This window comes from Tachysurus fulvidraco, chromosome 13 (assembly GCF_022655615.1).
Source record: "Tachysurus fulvidraco isolate hzauxx_2018 chromosome 13, HZAU_PFXX_2.0, whole genome shotgun sequence".
Taxonomy (NCBI): domain Eukaryota; kingdom Metazoa; phylum Chordata; class Actinopteri; order Siluriformes; family Bagridae; genus Tachysurus; species Tachysurus fulvidraco.
The window spans coordinates 21,852,728-21,874,796 of record NC_062530.1 but is presented as its reverse complement, the minus strand read 5'-3'; the positions used below and the strand labels follow the sequence as shown (position 1 = coordinate 21,874,796).

The 22,069-nt window shown below is 38.5% G+C and overlaps 1 protein-coding gene across 2 annotated transcripts in view; it reads right to left on the bottom strand.

The window, feature by feature from the left end:
• Window positions 1–9: 9 nt before the first annotated feature.
• Window positions 10–22,069, bottom strand: part of mapk8ip2 (mitogen-activated protein kinase 8 interacting protein 2) — a 40,084-nt gene continuing 18,024 nt past the window's right edge. The window contains exons 2-13 of one of the 2 annotated variants that reach the window (XM_027162060.2): window positions 19,356–19,461; window positions 9,433–9,657; window positions 9,267–9,339; window positions 8,821–9,015; window positions 6,231–8,573; window positions 5,729–5,804; window positions 5,401–5,573; window positions 5,163–5,272; window positions 4,943–5,065; window positions 4,746–4,816; window positions 4,546–4,644; window positions 10–3,185 (exon numbers count right to left, since the gene is read on the bottom strand). In XM_027162060.2, coding sequence (XP_027017861.2) covers window positions 3,113–3,185; window positions 4,546–4,644; window positions 4,746–4,816; window positions 4,943–5,065; window positions 5,163–5,272; window positions 5,401–5,573; window positions 5,729–5,804; window positions 6,231–8,573; window positions 8,821–9,015; window positions 9,267–9,339; window positions 9,433–9,657; window positions 19,356–19,461 — 3,667 coding nt within the window. In that variant the 3' untranslated portion in view covers window positions 10–3,112. The remainder of the gene's footprint in view (window positions 3,186–4,545; window positions 4,645–4,745; window positions 4,817–4,942; window positions 5,066–5,162; window positions 5,273–5,400; window positions 5,574–5,728; window positions 5,805–6,230; window positions 8,574–8,820; window positions 9,016–9,266; window positions 9,340–9,432; window positions 9,658–19,355; window positions 19,462–22,069) is intronic. The other variant, XM_047822555.1, reaches the window with a different exon arrangement.

The window sequence follows — 22,069 nt, the reverse complement described above, 5'->3', positions numbered from 1 at the left end:
TGACAACAACACGGTGATGACATCAAGCATATAGTGTTTTATTCTTAAGACCAAATCCATGACAAGGCAGGGAAGTTTTTTCCATTTTGGTTTTTACAAGTTTGATTTTTAAAGATACAAGATAGCTAGTAGGTCATACTGTTGCTGTTGATCTTGATATACAGTAAAGGCCTGCATTATGTAATTACAGTCCAGAGATTTGCAGTTATTGTAGTCATTCAGCTATCCAAGCTTACATACTCCAAACGTTGCTCTGCTTCGATACATAAAGGGGTTTAATGACCAATCAATGATTGTAAAATGCTCAAATGTAGACAAAACATTCGGAGAAATCCGAAAATTGAAAAACAATCAGAAATTCAGAGTCCTGATAAGTGTCCTGATCTGTCTGTGCTAACCTCAGTGAGAAGTCAGACCCAACGATTGTACTGATAATGCTAACGCTAGCATAAAAACGTGGGCATTTGTAAGAAAGACAAACACAGCTGATTGACAGGCATCTGTTATTCAGCACGATGTGACAACATTGGACCACAGCTATACAGCAATGTGAAGCAGCTGAAACAAAATGCTAACGGAAATCAATTTACAGTTTTGAACCCCTTTTCAGTTGTGACAGGTTATCATTGTCAGCATTATTGTTTATTTAAAATTTACATATTTATTTCAGTAACACTCAATAGAAAGGACACAGCATGGTCATCTCAACTAGAATATTTACAGCAATCTAACTGACACCAAATCACATTTATAGTCTTAAGACCGCAGCTCGTTCCTACAATGTGGCATCAGCACAAACAGACAAGTAGCGATGTAATCCGATTGCAGGCCGCTGGTATACAGTCGTGTGTGTGTGTGATGCAGTGTGCAGGCGGTGTGTAGCCTCACTGAGTTCATCTACAGCTGCAATTAGAACCAGTCTAAAGGTTACATTGCTATGATATTGCTACTGACACCGGGGATGATGAAACCAGCCTGCAGGAGCCAAGAATCCAGTCCTTTGTTACAAGAATATGATATTCGTAAGTGTCAGCATACGAGAAGCAAATTTTTTTTTATCTAATTGTAGGCGCATTTGTAATTTTAATCACCATTGATTCTATACAGTATGTAGTTTCAAGCTGTCCATACATTGATGGAAAGATCTCAATGTAGAAGGTTATAACAGAAAAATCCTGGAGCAGAATTAAAGTTTAGAGTGGAAATCAGGTGTACAATATCTAACCCTTTACCCTTCTGTTACTATTTCAGTGTTTTTACTATTTCAGCTTTTTATAAAATTTAATTCCATTCAAACAGGACAGAATCAATACAAGACCAGGAGGGGGTCGTCTACTGTGTGCAGTCTATCCATGAAGCACTGAAGCTTAGGGAAAGAACTAGAATTAAATACAACGGAGAAAATAAACCCAACCTATTCAGTTCACTGGGTCCGTTAGGTGTGAGAGTGACGGAGGGTAAAGGAGAAAGTAGAAACTCTATTTCCGTTTAGTACTGTAGGTCATATTTTGCTTATGTCATATACATGGCAGACAAATCATTTTGAGCACTACAGCTAAATGTATGCAAGCACTTATTAATTAGTCACCCTCAGATCCTTAAAGGAGATTAAATCAGTGCTTTATTAAAGTCAGAGTAAATAAATTTATACAAGTAAATGAATAAAAGTGCTCGAGAATGTCTGTAAATTGTAACTGTAAAAATAGCTGTTGACTGGGACAAATGACAAATCTCTGTATCTCTGTTTCCAATGAAAAAGAAAATTACAATTTTTCAATTAAAAATTTTTAGTATTTCAACTCAACTCAAAAATAAAATGTGTAGTGCTCAAAAACATTTGGCTGACACTATATAATCATTTTACGTCATGTTCTTCTACCAAGCAGGAAACAAATGTATACGGTTGTGAAAATTATTTTAAAAATGATACATCGGTCATATTAAATACTAATGCTATTATTACTCTGCTAAAAAAATTATAATAATAAAAAAATAATGCATGTTTTACTGAAATGATTTTCATGTTACAGTTTATTTGTTGGTTAATCTTTAATTTCTTTATTTAGAGCTAACGAAATTTTAATTAGGCCTTTTCCTAAGTAATTTGGTAAATATGACATTTGCAAGTAATTTGGCTGATGACTGCAGCGTGCCGGTGGCGTGCCATACATTAACGGTTAGCCTTCAATGAACGAAGAGTGACTAAATAGACTCGGGATCATAAAGCACTAAAGCACTGTCTGAGAATTACACAAGATGGCAAACAAAGAGTCATGAGAAAGAGTCATCGGGAATAAGAAGCTATAGAAGAGCTTTAGTAATTTAGAAAGAGGTTAATCATTTACAGGACCGTGCACGGCCAATGCTACCTGGCTCTCCATTCTCAGGCTAACAAACTTGCCTTCCTGGCCATCTGCAATCCTCTTCATTCTTCCATTTGCTGATGAAGGTGCTACTTACATACAATGATGTAACAAACGTCTGTAGTAGTCACCTACTGTTTTCTAAATATACAGTATTTACATGATGGTGTAATAAGAACGCACAAGGAACCTTCTACTACAGCGAGCAGATAGTCATTATATTACTAATCCAACACCTGTCCAGATGTTCATTTCAGTACAAACCTCGTCCAGCATATTTTGGAATAATCAAACGAGTACATATTTACAAACGAAACCCATCCGTCTAAATGAATTTCAAATATAAGTTTCCTGTGTGTATAACTGCCTGTGAGCATAACCCTGGAAGCCATGCATTAAAATGTGTGAAGTTGTAGTTTTTTTCGTTTCTGAACCAAGAGAAAGTAAAAGTATCCCAACTCAGCCACAGTCCTAGGTACTAAGTCATATAAAATTTAAACAGGCAAACTGTTTCAAGGATGAGAATAAATAAAATAGGAAACAAACCAATAGTAAAACAAATGGATGGATCTCTAAGATTGAACCTACATGTTCAGGTAAGTTCATGTGAAAACACTGAGAAACTCAAAACTCAAGGCTTACGTTAAACCCTTCAAAGGCCACCAGGAGCCCCCAAGCGGCCAAAACCAGGAACACGTTTCTGTTGTTGGGCAGAGGTTACCATGGTAACCTTTTTTATTTGGTCTCATCTACTCCAGGTAGATATCCTCAGTGGGACAAGCGTACTCAAGATGCTCTTGATAATACTCCTGAAACGCACGTCTACGCAAGCCACACACACCAAACACACACACCAAACACACACCAAACACACACACACACACATATACACACACACACACACACACACACACACACACACACACACACACACACACATGTTAATATTTATTAATCTCTACTCAAAACAAATTCACAAATTGACATACAAGCTGTTATTGCCATTTCTACAGTAGCCTATATTGCTAAAATTTTCACAGCGAGACGCGAGGCCTAACTAAAATGCTAGAATTAATAGAGTTTAAACACTATTTCAACATTTACAGCACGAGTCAACTGGTTAAAATGCAGACTCGGCGAAGAATTTAAGCTGAATGAGCCGAATACTTATATTACGGTAAATACCAGAGCAGAATAAATAAACATCTGAAAAAATCATCATCATTAAACATCGACCCTCTTAGCTTCTGTAAGAAATTCTCTTTCACAGTTTATCCATTCATATGCAGTTATGTAAATGGTTTTGCTTCAGGCAGCTCATCAGACCAGAGACTAGACATTAGCTCAGAGATTTCATGCAAAAATAGACAGAGCATTGTGGGTTTATTTTCCTCTTTTCATGTTCAGTACAGAAGCCTATGGTGCTAGTTAAAAGTGATCTGCAGAGCTAGTCAAAAGAGGTAAGGAATAAAACACAACCAAATAAAACTGCTGTCATATTTATAGCCATGAACTATTCAAAAGGGTTTTGTTGTTGTCGCTATTTAGTCAAGTTAGGTGCTTATCTGGACTTTTCTTTACAAGGAAAAATCTTTTTTAGGTAATTTTTTTATATCCCTGATTTACAGTGTTAAAGATTATTAAAGTGTTTGTTTTGCAACCATGGGATCTGAGAGAATCTTAAAATTTAATTTTAATAAAAAGAAAACAACCTTTTTTAATTAGCACCGTATTGGGTTGTAAAATATATTGTTGTTTCTAATAGTTTTCTTTTGTTCTGTTCATAAACCTTTCAGATGACGAGCAGTTCCTCATTCCTCCTCCTCCCTCTCTCTATGACTAATTGATGACTCTGTTAATGAGGTCATATTAATGTGACGAGACTGGGTCTCTCACACTGATGAGGGGTCATAACTCTTCTTCTGTGTCTGTTCCTTATGCTCAGGATGATGCAAGAATATTTAATTATTCAAACTGCAATGTTCTAAATGTTCTAGATGGGTCTATGATGGAAAACCATTATCATTAGCATCAGCTCATCTAACCCTCCTGTCCTCCTTTTTTCATTACTTTCTCTCCCGAAACTTTCTCACGCATGGCTAAACTCTTTAGATTCCTCCGTCCTGCAGGTCTAATGTGTGTCAGGAGTGTTTTAGGACTACATTAGAATTGTTCAGCTCACCCCACACACTCGGCCACAGGCCGCATGGACTCCTGAGAGACAAAGACATGGCACGCAAACCTGTCCAGGACTGGGTGCTTGGTAATGAAGCCAAAGTAACTGCAAAACAGAGACAAAAAGAAAAAGGAGAGCAAACCTTGTAAACGACTTTCATTTTGTATATTATCTTTAACAATAATGAAATGATAGAGTGTTTCTACCAGTTGTTTTTTGGGTGGCATCCACAGAAAGAGATGTTCTTCATCTGGAAGAAGTGACTGCATCTGTCAAACTGGATGGAAAGGGACGCATTAAACACCCTTATGTTTGTCAATCAGGCTGTTTGTCAATCACTTTGCTAACATGAAAGAAGTGCAATTTTTCCTGTGCCATTCATCCTCCCATTTCTCTCTCTCACCTCTTCAGAGAGGTCATACTCTTCCTCCAGACTCATGATCAACTTCACTCCCTGTAGGCTAATCTCCAGCTCGCACAAAGATGGAGGACGGAGATGCACTGTCCTCTTCCTCGCCATGGCAATCTACAATGAAACGACATAACAGCAGAAGTTTTAGAGCTCATCATACTATATTAGTGATCACTGCTATACATCATGTGTAAACAAATGCTATGTTTACCTTCTGCATGGCAGCACAGAGGATGCCATTGCCTTGGTGGTAAGGCACTTCAACAGAACCCAAAAACTGCACAGTGAAACTCTCCATCCATGCTGGGTTTCTCTTCAGTGCTATGAATATAATTGAAAAGGAATTCTTTAGTGTGTGAGATCAAGAGCCGGCACTTACTGTAAAAACAACATAGCAAACATCACAGGTCACTCTGCATTTACTAACACAGGCCCAGTTTGGCTCTTACCCATCATGTCTTTGGTTTGGCTGATGACTTCATGAGCATAATAAGCGGGGAAGATCCCCCGAGCCCCTGTGCGCATGTTGTAACCACGGTACCAGTAATCATCCTCCTCTTCTTCAACAAAAAGCGGGTCATCGACATCCAGTTCTAGTTCATCCGCATGACGTGGGATAAATCTGTAGAAATACCAGTCAGAGAGTGATTCTGATTATGTTTTAGAACTGGTATCTTGTTGATTTTCCTGATAGCTTGCATTTCTCTCTCTGATAATGGTTCGAGAGTCTGACTCGTTGTGGGTTGTGGGTTCGAGTCTCGGCATCATCCAATTTACCTGAACACTGCTCTGTGAGTCTGGTCTTTCTCCTCTCCATTTATAGTGCAAGAAAACAACCCAAATGATTCTGTACCTAAAACACAAAACACAAGTGCCCAAATTATAGAAATAAACCTGTGTGATTGTCAATATATGAGAAAATTTGACTGTATTGACTGTAACTCTGTAACCCTAAAGCAGAGCCTCATGAATACGGAATACATATTTCTGTCTATGCCTTTGTTTAATGTATTAAATAAATGGACTGTTTAATGTGTAATGAAACTGCAGAGAAAGCATTAAAGCGTTACTTCTTTGTGTTCAGTTCAACCAGGAACACAGAAGGTAATTGTTTACTACAGATGAGTGAAAATTTTACTTTCCTCAATTGTTTTGAATTTAAAAAGATATATGTACCTAAATTATACAATTTATCTAAAAATGAGAAATAATGTATGTATATAAATCATATCTTATTCTTATTCGATCTTATTTGGAGTTATGTGGTTAGATCACTTACTGGAGGATCGTGATGTGCCATTGACAAATACATTAAGGAATTTCTTAGAGAACGGTAGGTCTGCCTCCGGTGAAGAGTCTTCTTCTGAGGAGGAGCTCAACAGTAGATCAGGGCGCATTCCTCCCATGGTCTGGCTCTCATCATAGATATCTTCATCCTCATCAGCTACCTCTTCATCACAAACAGTGGAGAGACCATCACTGTCATCACTGAGAACAGACGTGCATCGTTTCAGACTCACAAGCTCCAGAGTAGTATTTTCATCCACAACTAGAGTGTATTTTACTGAGTCATATGCCAGGGAATCATCCACAGGTCTAACACCAGCTGGATCAAAGGTATTTCGCAACTCCCGGACACTCTCATCAATAGGTGGAGAACTGTCCAGGTAAGTATCATCTCCATAGGGTGAGGGTGGGTTGTGAATAGCCTCCAGGAATGGGGACACATCCTGCTCATCTTCATCATTATCTGTGGAGTATGTTAGGCTGAAGCAACGATTAGTCTGTGCTGTAGGGATGTCAAGCGTCAGACTGTTTTTGACCTCTGTCATTTTTTCCAGAGAAAGTGGATCCCTTCTTGTCTCTCGCCCCTCATCCTTGTCACTGAGGATGCTCTCACTTAGGCTGGGGGAGTCGAGATCCTTCATCCTGTCCATCATTAAGTCATTATTTGGCTCCTCCTCCTCTATATTTTGTTGATTTTTCAATGATCTCTGGGAAGTAAAGTCCTGATTTGTGTTGGAGTGGTATCTCTCTAAGCAAACAGGAACAACTGTGTCATTTGTAGGATTGCTCATGTATAAACAAGAGCTGACAGTCTTGCTTATTTGCTCTTCTCCTGATCCACAACTGTCTCTTCTGTCATCTTGTTCTCCATTTGTCCTCATATCTGAGTTCATCAAAGGCTGTTCCTGGGAGTCTCCTTCACATTTTGATATCTGTGTCCTGTATTCTTCGTCTTCGTTGTAGGCTTCTGTCTCCAGATCAGATGAGGGTGAGAGTGTGTCAGAAATGGAAGCAGAGCGCCTGAGGCAATCCTCTGGACAGCTAATTGGAAATGATCCTTCTGAAATCATCTTGTTTACCAGGTTACTAAGAAGCCAGGGTGAGTCTGAGTTCTCACTAAGGTCATCCTCCGATTCTGACTCAGAGTCTCCTTCAGTGGTGCCATCATAGTCATCCACTGAGGGCATGAGTCTAGGCTCAACAGGAAGGTAGAAAGACCGTTTAAAGCTTTCCAGGCTATGATCTGGTTCAATCTTCAGCAGAAGTTGCTGAGCTGCCCTGTCATCACTGGGCACAGCAGGAGGAAGGGTCTCGTCTGGATCTGCCTGATGCTCAAACCCTTGCTCATCATCCACGTTCTGTAGACCAATCAGGGCCTGAACATCATCCAAAGGATGAATATCCGGACTGTGCTTTAAATATGGTGAAAGGTCATGTTTTATGGGTTCAGGTTGGCCTAAAAGAAGAGATGTCTTCAGACCCACAATGCCACTGTCTTGCTCAACATCAAGCTCATGGTCAAGTTCAGGGTCAGATGTTGGGGAGCTGGCCTCCTCAATGGAGTTTGTGAGATGTGAGGACCTTCCACTGCTGGACTCACTAGTCAGGTCCAGCTCTGTCTCAGAGATGGATGAAATCATGTTACTAACCAATGGACCACCGCAGGCAAACTCTGCCTCCAAATCACCCTCAAGATCAGAGTCAGATCCAGGGGAACTAAGGTCATCCGTGTGGTGGCCTGACTCTGCATAGCGCTTGGCATTCATGTCAGCAATACCAGGATCAGAGGAAGGAGATGTTGTGTCATTTGATGCAGCAGCAGGTTGATTCTGAGGCATGTGACCAGACTCATCTCTGGGTTCAGACTGATTGGACAATGCAGGGGCAGAGAGAGAATATGGATATGTGGGTTCAATGCAGGGAAACTCTACATAGGATGAGCCATCTTCCTCCTGACAAGTTAGATCAAAGGCCTCCTGGCTCCTGAAATCAATCTCAAATTCCTTATCTAACTCCTCATCTGACAGTGGGGTCTCTGCATCATTCCCTAGTGGTGCTGTCGAGGATAGGCACTTGCTGGTGCCATCCATCGTAAGGTCGTTCTCCAGCTCTGGGTCATCAGCAGTCTCCGTAGTAATAGTATATGTGTCATCAGGTCGAGGACGACATTGTCTGCGTTTGGTATGGCCATTGAGGTCATGGTCAACTTCTGTATCAGAGCACTGAGAAGAGCAATCTTCAACTGAGGGGACACGTTCCTCAAGATGTTCTTTAGCAGGAAGGTTTACCTCAGTGACTTCAGAACCTCTTGAGGAGTTGTGCTGACCAAAGGAACCTGATAAGAGAAATATCCATAAGAGGGGAGAAAAACAGTAGCAGAATAACAATAACACATAAATCTGTGTTTCAGCAAATATTAAAGGTATGAGATTTTTTCTGTTATTTATTTTAAATGCTTTAGTGATGGACAAAGTGGATGTGATGTTGAGAACACTTGGGAAAGTGTGCTGACAACTTCAGGTTCAGGGTTTTAAATGTTTGTTCGTGTCGATAGGCCCCTAGCAGAGTCAGATTTTTTGTACCGTATTCAAGACGCTCTCGTCTGTTGCCTTCAAAGTCGTACAGCAGCGGCCTGCCAGGTGACTGATTGAGACCACAGTGGCCAAGTGGGTTTGGGGGAGTACCTTTGGCAGAGACAGTGATGTCAGGAGCCCCTTTGCATGTGCCGGTAACGTGGGAACCATCGTCAAGGCAAGTGTGGCTTGGAGACACACGACCTGTAGGTATGAAGAGCATAAAAAATAGACATGATGAGATTCCTTCACACTTGTTTACATAGCAAATCTAAATGGTCTGTGTATTCTGAAATGTATACTGTATGCTAAATAGATTTAACCACATGTGCATCTGTCATAAAATTAGAAATCTTCCCTCAATGTTTAAATTACCTACAAGTAAAACAATATACTGTATTGACCCACACATAGTAGTGAAGATAGTCAATATGAAGAGTGCAATCAAGGATTACCCTGTGAGTTGCGAAGAGATTCCTGCCAGCTTGATTTTCGTGGAGATACACTACTGTTGTTGTTCAAGGAATCCTATGAAGATAGTCAAGGACAAAGATTTGCATATTACAGTTGTATATTTGCTTTGTATTAAAGCAGTATAACATGATGTGCTCACTTGTATACCTGTGAAACTGCAGTGGTCAGGTTTAAGGTTGTGGGGCGACTCTTAAGTGAACCCAAAGTAGGGGAAGGAGGAGGAGATGTAGAAGGAGAGGGTGGAGCATCAGGATCTACCTCCCCGTCCTCGTCTTCCTCATCTTCATCGTCAATCATCTCAAACTCCTGGAAGTCGTCTTGGAATGAGCAGATAGTATGGTGGACATCACTCTTCTCCAGGATGAGGGAGTCCTACAGAACAAGACACATTCTGATTCGGTGCAGCTTTATGGTATGAATGGTATGGCTAAAATACATTTTCAGAAAGTCTGAGTAAGAGCTCATAAATATTTAATAAATCAATCCAAAGACAAAAAGAGTCCTGCTGTGTGTTGCTAATTCAGGACTGCAACTAAGCACTGGCAAAAATTAGTTTTACAGAAAGGCTGTTGATATATCTGATGTATGGGGTTCGGGGCATCAAAACACTAAGAGGGACAGCAGATTTCTTTTATGAACCTGGATTAAAAAATATCAGTACAAAATAGAGCTGCACAATGATTATGCTGTGTCATGATCATTTACCACAATTGTTTAGCCAGTTTGGTAACCAAATAACATTACTATATTTTATCGATCTAGATGAAAAGAACAGTGTTTTATTTCTCATCTTATATTATGTCCTTAGTCCATTTCATATATAAATCTTTAAATTATGAAAAAAAAAATCAAAATTTATTAAAATGCTTAAAAACAATATATTTAGTAAGAACACACGGAATCTCTTAGATCTGATTAGTTTTATTATATAAGATGTTATGCTAAATTTTAAATATACCGTACATCGAAGACAATGAAGTAGAATGAAAGCGCAAGAGACAAAGACACAAAAGCAAGAAATCGATTAAAAGCCGCTCAGGTTTCAAGAGAGATGATTTCCTGTAAAGTAAAAGATAGAACTATCATAAGCCTTATGTATGTCTGATGCTGAAACAGCACTTTAATGTGCTTGGTATATTAAGGCCCCATTAGAATAAAGGGCTTATGTATGTAATTTGTGTAAGAATTGTGTTTTTTAAATATCCAAATAGCATGTTTTGTCTGTTTTGCCTGTTTGTGACTAGGTGAATATGCAGGCCTACCGAAAAGAATGACATTGTAGGGCATTTCTTCGAAAATGTACAAAATAAAGGTAGTTGTCTATGTGAATTTTCAACCCAACTTGTTGAATTTGTTTTGTGAACAAAATCTTTATACCAAGTTAAAGTCTATACTGAGAAAGAATGTGATTTACTGAGCATTAAGCTCATTTAAGGGAAAAGAATTACCAGTTTTTAGCAGAATAAAAGAATATTTACCAGGTTTTAAGAATAAAGAACTTTATCATGATTATGTCTTAGTCTGACTGTCATAATACCTATTCAGCACTCGTTCACTGAATCTCTATCATATTTTTACTCACATACATTTTATTTAGCATTCATATTGTTGCTTTAAACCAATTTATTATCTTAAAGCCTGAAATTATGAACATGTGGAATTCAGATTTCATTTCTGGGAGTCTTTTGGAGCTCTGAACACACTGCTACTAGGAATAATTATGTGAAGGTAAATATAAGGTTAATTTACATTTTTTACACCCATGAGGTTTTAACACAGCACACTAAGGACCGCATTAATTGTTTTTCTACTTTATAAAATAGGTAAAAATCGTTATCGTTAGACAGTGCGGAAAATAATATAACATTAAAAAAAATATATAAAGTAAAAAAAAATATAATAACTGTGCATATGACAAAATATGGCCGGGAAGATCAGTAGTAAGTGATATCAGGTAATATCAAGTATGAATTAGAACTTAATTATTTTTTTTTTATTCATGTCCGGTATCTGAGTCATCACTGTTATCAATATATCCTTTACAAATAACTGACACTGCAAATACTATTACTATTAAGTGGTTTGTGGTTTGTCAGAAGGTTAAAAATGCTAATTTCTCCTCTGCAGTATCGCAATGCAGTTACTTCATTATGTGTATGAACAAGCTCTGTTAGATGTGCACAGCCCTTCCACAGACTGTGCAAACACGCAAATCCATAACCAATGCAGTCCCATGACCTGATCAATAATGCTAACCATAACCCAGCAGACCAATCACTGACCAATGTACATAATCATCTAAGACCAGAAGAGAGATGCCACAAACTGCCGCTGTTCCTATTCCCAAGGGCGCTGTCTCATCCTGACCAGCACTGCCTTTGCTGCTTGAGGCAGCCTTACATCAGCAAAAACAATTCTGCTGACACATCCGAACCTGCAGAGAACTTGTGAATGAATTCTCCGTCTCTACTGTACATGGACTGCATGCAAAAGACGGAAAGAGGCAAAAAGAAAAGGGGGTGAAAAAGGAAAAGACAAGGCTAGACAGCAGACAAATTAGGACATCATACATACAAAACAAGAAAGGACAAAATTATGGAAGATAAGATATTATAAGAAAAACATGAGTGTAGGTCTTTAAGCAACAACATATTTTCTGACCTGAAGCATAGAACAGGCACAAGAGGCAAAATCTGAGCTTTATTACACACACACACACACACACACACACACACACACACACACACACACACACACACACACACACATAGCCAAGGCAGTATCAGGTGACAGCAGGATGCTGCAGTGGGGGAAGAGAGAGGACGTACAGTGACTGTAGGACACTGCCCTGGCAGGCAGATGAACCGGCGTTCCTCACAAATCTTTCACGTCCTGTCAGTGTACAGTATTTCACAGGAACACGTGGTCAGGTCCTTCTGACACATGATTATGATAACAGGGGAAAAAGTAAAGGTCTATTTAAAAAAAAGCAGGAGTGCCAATAATATGAGCAATGACAAACTCATATCTGTAAGAATTCTTTTTTAAAAGCTATTTTTATCAATAAAGAAAAAATCCGGAAATCCATCCACATAGATTTAAATAGGACAAGAGATTGAGAAAGAGGTAAAACAATCATTTTAGTTTATGTGGTTATGTTAAAGCAGGAAACTGAGATAAGCACATTCCTTATTCTGATTTATTTATGATATGTATATTTAAACAGGATATCACATGCTCTCAATAAAATCCTGTTCAGCCTAAACTAGCCAGAAGAAAAGAGCAGGAGAACACAGGGCTCAAATCGGTAATATGTAATAGTTTGCAACATCTAATATTATGATTACCTATAACTGGTATATATATATGTACATGATGTTTGTTCTCAATCTCTCTCTCTCTCTCTCTCTCTCTCTCTCTCTCTCTCTCTCTCTCTCTCTCTCCTTCAGCATAGACGTTTATTTGAAAAGTAGCTCAGCCTGAGATCTGTGATTAAGAGTGCAGCTTTACTGCACACTAATACCACAGATTACACACTGCACAGCTTATATGCAGTATTTATAATCAGCTTTAGATGTGTGTATTTTGGTTAGATAGTATTTAATACTATCTCACCAAAAAGCACACATCTAAAGCTGATTTGTTCTCTAGAACACAACATTATTTTTTTTAAAGATTGAACTTTACTGTCCAAATCTGTGCCTCATCAATGTCTAACAGCTAAACAGATGATTTAAAGCCAAAGCTCCCTATTTGTCCAATACTGTAACTTCAGAAGCTTCAGAGACAGCTGAATAAATCGTGAGCTGAGGTCGAATGAAGTGAGAGACGGGGTATAGCCTTGTGTTGTGTCATGTGTTGACTTTGTGCCTACTAACAGTTAACTTTTACTACAGATACAGTATATACAAAAAATCACATGTCTAAAGGATGGTTGTTTTGCTATATATTTTTTCTTTTAGATAAAAATAACAGCTTTAATTGCAAATACACACACACACACACACACACACACACACACACACACACACACACACACACACACACACACACACACACACACACACACACACACACACACACACACACACACACAATAGCACAAACGGCTATTACAAGAACTCAAGAACAGAACTGTCCAAGACATTCATGCCAAAATATATTCACTGTGTATATATTTCACCAATGATAAAGCAAAAATATCTTTTAATGATTTAATATAGAACACAGGCTAATTCATCAGTCATCATATCCTCACTCATCAATGTTTAAAGCCTAATACCTAATTTCTCACTTTTTTCTACTATTTATGATGGAGTACTACTGTGGCTGGTGCTACTGCCATCCCTAATATCCCACAAACTGAGACAGTATTCTGCTGATGGAGAAGGGAAAGCTAGCTTTGGGTTTAAACCACAGTTATGTAATACTGGCACTGAAAAGAAGCTAAGCTGTGATAAAAGCTGAGGTGAGCTGTGAATACTGTGAGTGGCAAAGATTAATAATCTGTAAAGCAGAGCTGTGTGGAGTGAGTGAGTGTGTGTGTGTGTGTGTGTGTGTGTGTGTGTGTGTGTGGTGGGGGATTTCTGTCTCTATCTTCAGTTAAATGTAACGTGGTTTGATGCACTGCAGAAAGCAAGCAAGCGTTCTGCTAAGCGACCAATCATCTGCTAGAGTCGACTAAACGATCATCGGGATTATGTCAGATTTATGCAATTACATGCATAAACTCATCACACGTAATCAGACATATGGCAAAATCAAGGGAAGCAAAAGAGGCAGAGCAGAATCCTAAGGCACTAACCTTAGAGGAGAGGAGAGGAGAGGAGAGGAGAGGAGAGGAGAGGAGAGGAGAGGAGAGGAGAGGAGAGGAGAGGAAAGGAAAGGAAAGGAAAGGAGAGGAGAGGAGAGGAGAGGAGAGGAGAGGAGAGGAGAGAGGAGAGGAGAGGAGAGGAGAGGAGAGGAGAGGAGAGGAGAGGAGAGAGGAGAGGAGAGGAGAGGAGAGGAGAGGAGAGAGGAGAGGAGAGGAGAGGAGAGGAAAGGATATAGGGAGAAGAGAAGAAAGGAAAAGTGGGGAGGAAAAAGGAGAGGAGTAGTAAGGACAGGAGAGGGAAGGAGATAAAGACAAGTCAGGAGAGGTGAGGAGAGGAGAGGAGAGGAGAGGAGAGGAGAGGAGAGGAGAGGAGAGGAGAGGAGAGGAGAGGAGAGGTGAGGTGAGGAGAGGAGAGGAGAGGAGAGTAGAAGTGAGGTGAGGTGAGGTGAGGTGAGGTGAGGTGAGGTGAGGTGAGGTGAGGAGAGGAGAGGAGACATTAGGATAGAATAGGACAGGATTCTATAGGATCACAAGTCTCCTCCACTGCAGCAGCCATGGCCCGCAGCCACTGTGATAAAACATTTAAACACCACCTTGTTTCAATCAGAACACACATACACACATATTGTTGTGTTTCAAATGAAATGTTACCTACATAATACCATTGAAAATGCCGCCTAGGTATATTATGTCCCATTTCAGACTTTAGTTGCATTTTTGTTAGACAGACAGACAGACAGAAAGACAGACGGATAGATAGATAGATAGATAGATAGATAGATAGATAGATAGATAGATAGATAGATAGATAGATAGATAGATAGATAGATAGATAGAACATACAAACGTGCAAATTAAATTTTCTTTCGTCTTTTTATAATGAAATATAAAACTATAAAATGCAAAATGTCCAGTAGCAGAAAGTAAAGATGAGTAAATACAGATAAAAACTGTACTATGTAACTCCTCAGTTTGTATGTTTCCACCCTGCCATACCTCAGAGATGTTGGACAGTCTAATGGCCAGAGGGAAACGATGTACAGTTTCAGGGAAGTGATAAGGAGGGTGTGTGGGAAAAGGGAGAGAAAGTGAAGATACAGTAATTGAACACCCAAATAAGGAGTGAGAACAACCTGAAGAGAGCAATCTGGTAATACTACTTATGCTTTAATGCTAACAGATTTTTTCTTGTTTAAGAAAGTCACACTCAAACATAACCTAATCCACAGAGCACACATACTTATGTTATTGTGGTAATTTTGCTAATGAGGACACGGCTAATGAAGCTTGCCCTGGTGCAACTAACCTGACCTTGCTGATTTCTTGCTTGTAACCAGTATGTTTTATGCTGTTCATGGTGACTAGCTCATGTTGGCATTAGCAGTGAAAATAATTCATTGACAACTTATCGATAGGACATCTAAAATATTGTTAGCAGATTGTGTTAAAAAATTATGAACCTTTAAGAAGACGCTTTAAATGATATCCCAGAAAGTAACAATACCTTGAATATGGTCTGATTGAGCTATTTCTTATTTTACGTTTAGATTTACGTATCCAAATATATAATTATTAACCCTAATTCTAGACATTTTAAATAAGATTTTCTTGCTCTATTGCCAGATTATTTTGCTTTGTTTTTAGAAATAATTTCTCACAATTATCTGCCAATATAACGAGACTAGAAATGTCTAGAAATTGTTTTAATAATGCTAAATATTATGTAAATAATGTAAATATTTGGAAAAAGAAATACTAAACATATTTGACAAAATTCAAAATATTTAATTTGCTAAGATTACATTTTTTGAGTGAATTCTATCCTATGTACAGTATGGACGGGTATATGCACAACCAAGGTTGCCACTATTTATTCATTCATTAATTCATTAATTCATTAATTCATTTATCTATCTATCTATCTATCTATCTATCTATCTATCTATCTATCTATCTATCTATCTATCTATCTATTTATTTATTATTTTATGGTGATGATTTTGGAGACTATTACTAAACACTTCGGCTCATATTTGGGTCATAACTGAACTGGCTTTATTGACTACTCGGCTAGACACCACAGAAAAGAACCACTGTGCATCATCTGTCCATGAACATGTAAGACTCACTAAATTGAGACACCTTACTTGAGACTACTAACATTCCTGCTCAATTCAGTTCTTTCTAGGGTTGACATATTTGCACATTTTTAGTCCCCATTTAAAAAAGTTATTAACAGGTAAACTGAGACGCACTCCTGTGGTGCACTTGGATGAGCATAACCCCAGGACACTAAACAGAAAAGCATATAAATAGCAGCTCTATGCGCAACACATTTAATACCCCACAGTACAGAACTGACTGCTGCCTCTTATCTCAAGGTGACACAACAATTGGAGTGTAAGAGAGAGGGCTTAAGTACTCAGCAAAAGCTTTTCGCCCATTTAACCTCAACATATTTATATGAATATCCCAACTGACTGTATTTAGATGTTTACATTGTTATTCTGTCACTAAAAAGCAAGGCACATACAGCATGAATTAACAAAATAATGATTAATTCCTTAAGATTGTCACATGAAATTTTTGCAAATCAATATACAGTATATTTATCATTGTATTTCAACCTGCTGGTAAATTCTCTATTCTGATTAGTCAGAAGCTGTTGATGAATAGCAACCATGACAGTTATATTCATTCATTCATTCATTCATTTTCTACCGCTTATCCGAACTTCTCGGGTCACAGGGAGCCTGTGTCTATCTCAGGCGACATTGGGCTTCGAGGCAGGATACACCCTAGACGGAGTGCCAAACCATCGCAGGGCACACACACACTCTCATTCACTCACATACTCACACACTACGGACAATTTTCCAGAGATGACAATGAACCTACCATGCATGTCTTTGGACCGGGGGAGGAAACCGGAGTACCCGGAGGAAACCCCCGAGGCACTGGGAGAACATGCAAACTCCGACAGTTATATTGCCTCACATTAATATTAATCCTCTCCTTCTAATATGTTGTTATTATTATTATGGCAATAATTTCTCAATTTTATAAGAAAAAATGCATATAAACTAAGCCTAATGGGCTCAAATGTTTGCTGCTATGTAACAAACAAAAATGTTTAAATATTGACATAATGTAGAACCTTTGCTAGCAAGCCCCCGGAAATGTCTTGATGTTTAACCTTTAATGCTTACTCAGCCGATTCAAACACTACTGCAGAAAGGGAAATCCTTAACCACTGAAGCTTAATGAAACATTATTAGTCAGATACCAGACCACCAGCCGTCTGCAGCCCCATAAATATGTTCACCCAGCATTCTTAACAGGTTCAAGACATTCAGCAACTTACAATATGAAACTTGGCCACTCGGCCATCGGTGGTGCCATAAAGATCTCACAGAAACCTTGACAATATAAAACGAAACCGAACAAAAGATCTATAATTATAAAAACAAAGTGTTTTTTCCTTTCAGAGATAAGAAGATAAGAAGACAATTTCCAAATTCTGAATTGTTTGTACTGTACTATATTGTTTATTTGATAATTGCATGCATAATAAATCTGCAATACTGAAATGCACAGTAACCTCAGCAAAGTCTGTCAAAGCTTGGTTTAAATCCATTATAAAAATCATGCTTCCAACTTTAAAGTTCTGTGAATGGACACCACTTCAGATTTGTGATCTGGACATCTTAGGATGAAGATATTTCCAAGGCACAGTTCTTAAATGATTGTGAATTTGACTGTACCTCAGAAAATCTCTTTGGACATCTGACCAATCAGGAGCACAGAATGAAGTGAGTCACGAAAATGAACACTCAACAACGTTCATCAGTATAAACACAAGAAGATGATATCCATCTGTAAGATTTCTAAACGAGTCACTGGATTTCTATACATCTGGATCTCTGACCATCAACTGTCAAGAGTTTTCAGTTGTACCCTATGATGGTCTCTACAATTACAAAACAAAGACACATTGGAGAACTTTTGACTGTCAGTGCTATCATTCATTCATTCATTCATCTTGTACCGCTTATCCGAACTTCTCGGGTCACGGGGAGCCTGTGCCTATCTCAGGTGTCATCGGGCATCAAGGCAGGATACACCCTGGACGGAGTGCCAACCCATCGCAGGGCACACACACACACACACATTCACTCACACACTACGGACAATTTTCCAGAGATGCCAATCAACCTACCATGCATGTCTTTGGACGGGGAAGGAAACCGGAGTACACGGAGGAAACCCCCGAGGCACGGGGAGAACATGCAAACTCCACACACACAAGGCAGAGGCGGGAATCCAACCCCCAACCCTGGAGGTGTGAGGCGAATGTGTGTCATGGTCCCCCACCACCACCACCACCGAGACAACAACCAGACCTTCGCGTAATTCCTACTCAAATCTGTCCAAACAGGCTCACTACCACAACTAAGTTGAGCAAATCTGCCTAAAGGTGTCTTCAGTGTCAGAATAACACTGTTCCCTAATTTCTGTCCCTACTGTGCCTACATTCTGTCATACATTCATATACATCCACTGTATATCTACCATTTAGCTTCAACTTGTTATCCATTTCTTTTATTTATCTATCAATTGTTTTTCATTACTTCTATATATTTTTCATTCTCATACAATTTGTTCATACAATTTTCAAAAATACAATCAGTTCTCATCCAATTTTCAGCAAATTGTATTCTATCGCTGTTTACCTTTCACTTTATTATTAATCATCATGTATTTCACCTGTGTGTTTCTATAGAATGAGCTCTACAAACTAATTATAATATTTTCTTCAGACAACAGAGAAAATGATTACTATTTCCTTTTTTTTTTAATGAAACTATGATCAAGTCAAATCTGGGCTATACAGTTTCTTGATATAAAGCTACAGCTGTAATTTTTCTTTCTCATTAACTTCTATTGAGAGAACAACTGTTTATAGCTCTGATGATATATGTAATATGACACTATTTTCATAGATGTTCCACAACATTAAATGTAACTATAAATAAATTAGTAGATAGCTGCACTTTAATTGTAATATTCTTGCTAGCAAATAACAATAAAACACCATGGGATGTGCTGTTACATGAAGATGATGAACTTTAGTGTGATTATGTCAAATCCTACATAACAGCAAACCCCATCGTGTTTTTATGATCATGATGATGATGATGACTATTTTTTATTACATTATGAGGAATAGAACAGAACAAAATAAAAAGTTTTTTACCTTTTCATAAGGATCAGAGTCATAGTTGAGACCAATGCCACAGTCATCTGTAATCTCAGACAGATCTTCATCATCAAACTCCTCCAGACTGATGTCATGTGCTGCCCTACAGGAGGGTGAAAAGACACAAACATTACTGCATCTACATACAGTATATTTATACAACTCATTACATTGTATACACCATTTGTTCTGTAGTATAAAAGAAACTAATGTACTAATATTCTGTGCATATGTCCTACTTGAAATGAGCTATGACAACCATACCAAAGCCACTTAACCACACACTTAAAGAATGTGAATACACATACACTCAAGTCAAATCCAAACTAAGCATTCATTGCTAACTCTCAAATTGTCTATCTGACCAGAACACAAAAGAACTAGGCTTGTCCCTCAATCATATCATCTGGTATCCAGTTAGTTTTCAGCACTCTCATTCATTCAGGGTTACTGTCAGGTGACGGTTGTGCGGGTTTGCATGCTGCTAAACAAGGACACAGTCTATGTGATGGGTCAGGGCAACAGCAGAAGGCAATGAGCTACGGTAACTGCTCTTATACAGATCACATCAGTTCTACTCTGTTCTGCTGAGAGGAGTGCTGCAATGCAGCTTTTCACACCCCAAACCACTCAGGCACAAAACTCTTCCATCTACACAGAGAGGCATGTACACACATACATACACACACACACACACACACACACACACACACACACACACACACACACACACACATATACATATATATATACACATATACACACACATATATATATATATATATATACAGTATATCTGTGTGTGTGTGTGTGTGTGTGTGTGTGTGTGTGTGTGTGTGTGTGTGTGTGTGTGTGTGTGTGTGTGTGTAAATAAAGAGACATCTGTGCCAAGCTTAGTTCCTGGAAACATTTTACTTTGAATTAAAATAGTCTTAGATCTACAGGATGAAGCATATGCAGAATTCTGTCCTTTATTCCCAAAGCCCAAGACAAAACTTATGGTTAATTTTGGTCGCAACCTGAAAATGTATTACCAATATTTTAATTTGCCAAGATTTTCATTTAAACACCTACAGTATACACCTGTTCATTCATGTGCTTGTCTGTCACTCATGTGGCAGCAATGCAGAAAATCACACAGATACAAGAAATACTACAGTAGGCTCTTGTCATTATTTCAGAAACTGCTGAAGAGTCTCTCTAGAGTTTACATAGACTGGTATAGCCTGACTATTTTCGGCTAGGAAATGCTATGAATTTTCAAGTAACCATTCTTTACAGCTGTGGTAATCAGAACAGCATCTCACATCACATTGAACCTTCAGGTGGATGGGCTACAACAGCACCAGTTGCCAGTCATATCACCCAAGAACAGGAATCAGAGGCTACAATGGGCAGAGGTTCACCAAAAAAATGTAAAAAAAAAAATAGAAATATTGTTTATAGAGTTTATTTTTTTGCTGCACATTGCATATTGTGTGGTCAGATTTCGGCATCAACGGCTTTGAATCCATGGACCCAAACTGTGTTATGTCAATACAGGCTTGTACTTAAACACAGATTATTCCCCCGAACTAACAAGAACAATTGGTGTTACATAATTAAAGACAGTATTGCTAACACTATATGACAGCTCCAAGAGATCAGATCTTAGAGAGTCTGTGAGAGTCTTTAACAACTCAGAGCACATTTTGTCAGTACAGTTGCTCTTGTAATAAAGCCAGGTGGCTCTATTATAATCACCAAATCTACCCACACATCTAACAATGCTTCTTTATCTGACTGAACATCTGTTAGCCTTTATTTTGCAGTATGTTGTGGACTGTAGCCAGTTCTTTCTACTCTGACCTTCATAATCATTGGAGTGACTTTGCGTGTGGTTCCTCTTGCGAGTTCCTCTAGCGTTCTAAGATATATTTTGTGTATTACAATACTAAGGAATTCCAAACTCTAATGATGTTGTGTGTTTTAAAAAAAGGACAAGGGCTTTCCCCACATAATCACATGCCATCCAGCTTCAGCGATGTCATCCTCAGTCTCTACTATTCCGTGTTCGATTGCAGAAACAACCAGTTGGGCTTTAGCAAGGCTGTCTAAACAATTACTACTAACACTCAACGGGCATCTCAAACAGATGCCACAGTTTCTTTAGCGTCATTAATACCTCTATTAATTAAACTGGAAGATCTCTAAGGTAGAATCTCTAAGGTGTTTCCCCCCATTTTAAATCACTTGTCAATTATGAGCATTTATGATGATGATGATGATGATGATGCGATTTGATTTCAAACCAAATTACATTTAAATTTAAATCCAAGCCTGGCCTAGACTCAGCTTTACCACATGCTGGGTATTTTGAGTGTCTTTTTGTTGTTATTCCCATCTCAGATCTGGCCGAGATATGACCTAAAAATCACGTCGTCCATCCTAGTTTAAATCTGCTTTGTAGATCAGTGCTATGCAGATCATTTCAGATGCTGGCAACCCATAAATAAATCTAAAAGCTTTTAACAGCCCATATAATTTTTCTGAAAAATGCATCATCTAGGACTAATAAAAATGTGTCCTCAATATGATATGTAAGTTGCATCCATGCAACCAATCACAAGTTACAACTGTTTAAGTAAATTAATGTACTAAGCAGAGATTATTCTAGAAACACGGCTTCTGAGCTTAGGTCAGATATCATGCATAACGTTTAGCAAAAAAAA